At 16.0% G+C, this 1,862-nt stretch overlaps 1 protein-coding gene across 1 annotated transcript; it reads right to left on the bottom strand.

Moving 5' to 3' along the window:
- Positions 1-219: 219 nt before the first annotated feature.
- PRSY57_0820500 (hypothetical protein) lies at positions 220-795 on the bottom strand (the record flags this gene model as incomplete). Its single annotated transcript, XM_012907144.2, has 1 exon — positions 220-795. The coding sequence occupies one exon, from the start codon at positions 793-795 to the stop codon at positions 220-222; it is 576 nt and encodes a 191-aa protein (XP_012762598.1).
- Positions 796-1,862: the final 1,067 nt, after the last annotated feature.

Raw genomic sequence — 1,862 nt, 5'->3', positions numbered from 1 at the left:
TTTTTTTAATAAAAATGTGTTATAATGTTGACAAAAAAAAAAAAATTATTTTATAAAAAAAAAGTGTTTATGGTTATAACTAAAAATGAACTTATTAATATATATATATATTATTATATATATATATATTATTATATATATATATATTATTATATATGTATCATGTATAAGGTTAAGTAATATCATATAACGAATATTTCGTATGACATGGTTTAATAATTACCAACAGAATTTATCTCTCCCACTTTTTACCCGTTCATCTAATTTTTGCTCATTTGTCATATTTCCCTTAATTTTTTTATCAACTATTTTATAGGACCATAAGCCTACTTTCTGTCTTATTTTAATAACATCATGTTTATTTTTATTCTCTATAACTTTTACATATTCCAAATTATTATTATCATTTGTATTGTCTTGAATTGTTTTATTATTTTTTTCTATTTTGTTTATATAAAATTTACATGTCGTACTAATATCACTTGTAAATTCTTCATTCACAAGTACAGTTTTATTACTTAAGATAGAAGTAACAATTCTTTTTTCTGTTTGTAAGCTGGTAGGATGCTCTAAAATAATTTCATAACCTACTTTTAATTCCTCTATAAAGTTTGTATCAAATCCTTGAATTGTATTTTTGATTGTTATTATTCTTCCACTTCCTGTTACAATATTTGTTTCTTCATTTTCTGTATCCTTCTCTTTTCCTTTGCTTACTTTCTTTTTATCTATCTTCTTCTTTTTAATTTTTAATTTTAATTTACCTCCTACAAACTTATTTGAATTCCTTTCCATAATGTAATGAAAAGAAATATGATCAAATGTCGGCTTAAATTAGTGCACTGAAAAATGAAGTATTTTTTTTAAAATAAAAAAAATAAAATAAAAATAAAAATAAAATAAAATAAAATAAAAAAAAAAATGATATAATATAATATAATATAAATAAATAAATATATATACATATATATATATATATATATATTAAAAAAAACAGGAAGTTATTTTATATAAAAAAAAATATATTTGTAATGTTATTTATTTAATATATCAGTACATATAAATAATATTTAATATATGAATAATTAAACATATTTAAAAAAAATATAATATATATATATATATATATATATATATGTATATTTATTTATTATTGCATATATGTGTTTTATGTGGCCTAAATTAAAGGGAATAATTTTTATTAATATAATGGTATACATAATAATATATATATATATACATATATTTTAATATATTACATTTTTTAAACATCATTTATTATTTTGTTTTATTTTATTTTTTGATTATTTATATATAAAAATTTCATGAAATTATTCATTTGTAGGTTCATTCATATTTCAATAATATTTTTATCATACAAGAATTAAAACAATTATATGTATTAATATATTTTTTCTATTTCTTTGTATTATTATTATTTTTTATTTTTTTAATAAAAATAAATATTATCCATACAACATATGTATTGAAATAAGATCAATAAGCTTTATAATATTATTTTTAAATTAGAAATAATAAAATGAAAATATACATTTTGTTATAACCCAGATATTTATAGAACATCTTTTTGTGAAATAAAAATTTGTGACGTTTTCAAAATTGTATGTATGCATAAACAAATTCAAAAGTATGGAATCTAAAAAAAATATTCAAAAGGTAATATTATTATTAATCACAAAAAAAGTAAAAATAAAAACATAATTAAAATAAATTTTATTTACAAATTATGTGTGTTCATATTGGGAAGAACAAGGAACCAAAAAAAAAAAAAAAAGAAAAAAAAAAAAAAAAAAAAAAAAAAAAAAAAAAAATAAAAAAAAAAAAAAAAAAAAAAAAATAAA

This window comes from Plasmodium reichenowi, chromosome 8 (assembly GCF_001601855.1).
Source record: "Plasmodium reichenowi strain SY57 chromosome 8, whole genome shotgun sequence".
In the NCBI taxonomy this organism is placed as follows: Eukaryota; Apicomplexa; class Aconoidasida; order Haemosporida; family Plasmodiidae; genus Plasmodium; species Plasmodium reichenowi.
The sequence above is the reverse complement of the archived record's forward strand: the minus strand, read 5'-3'. Positions and strand labels throughout refer to the sequence as shown.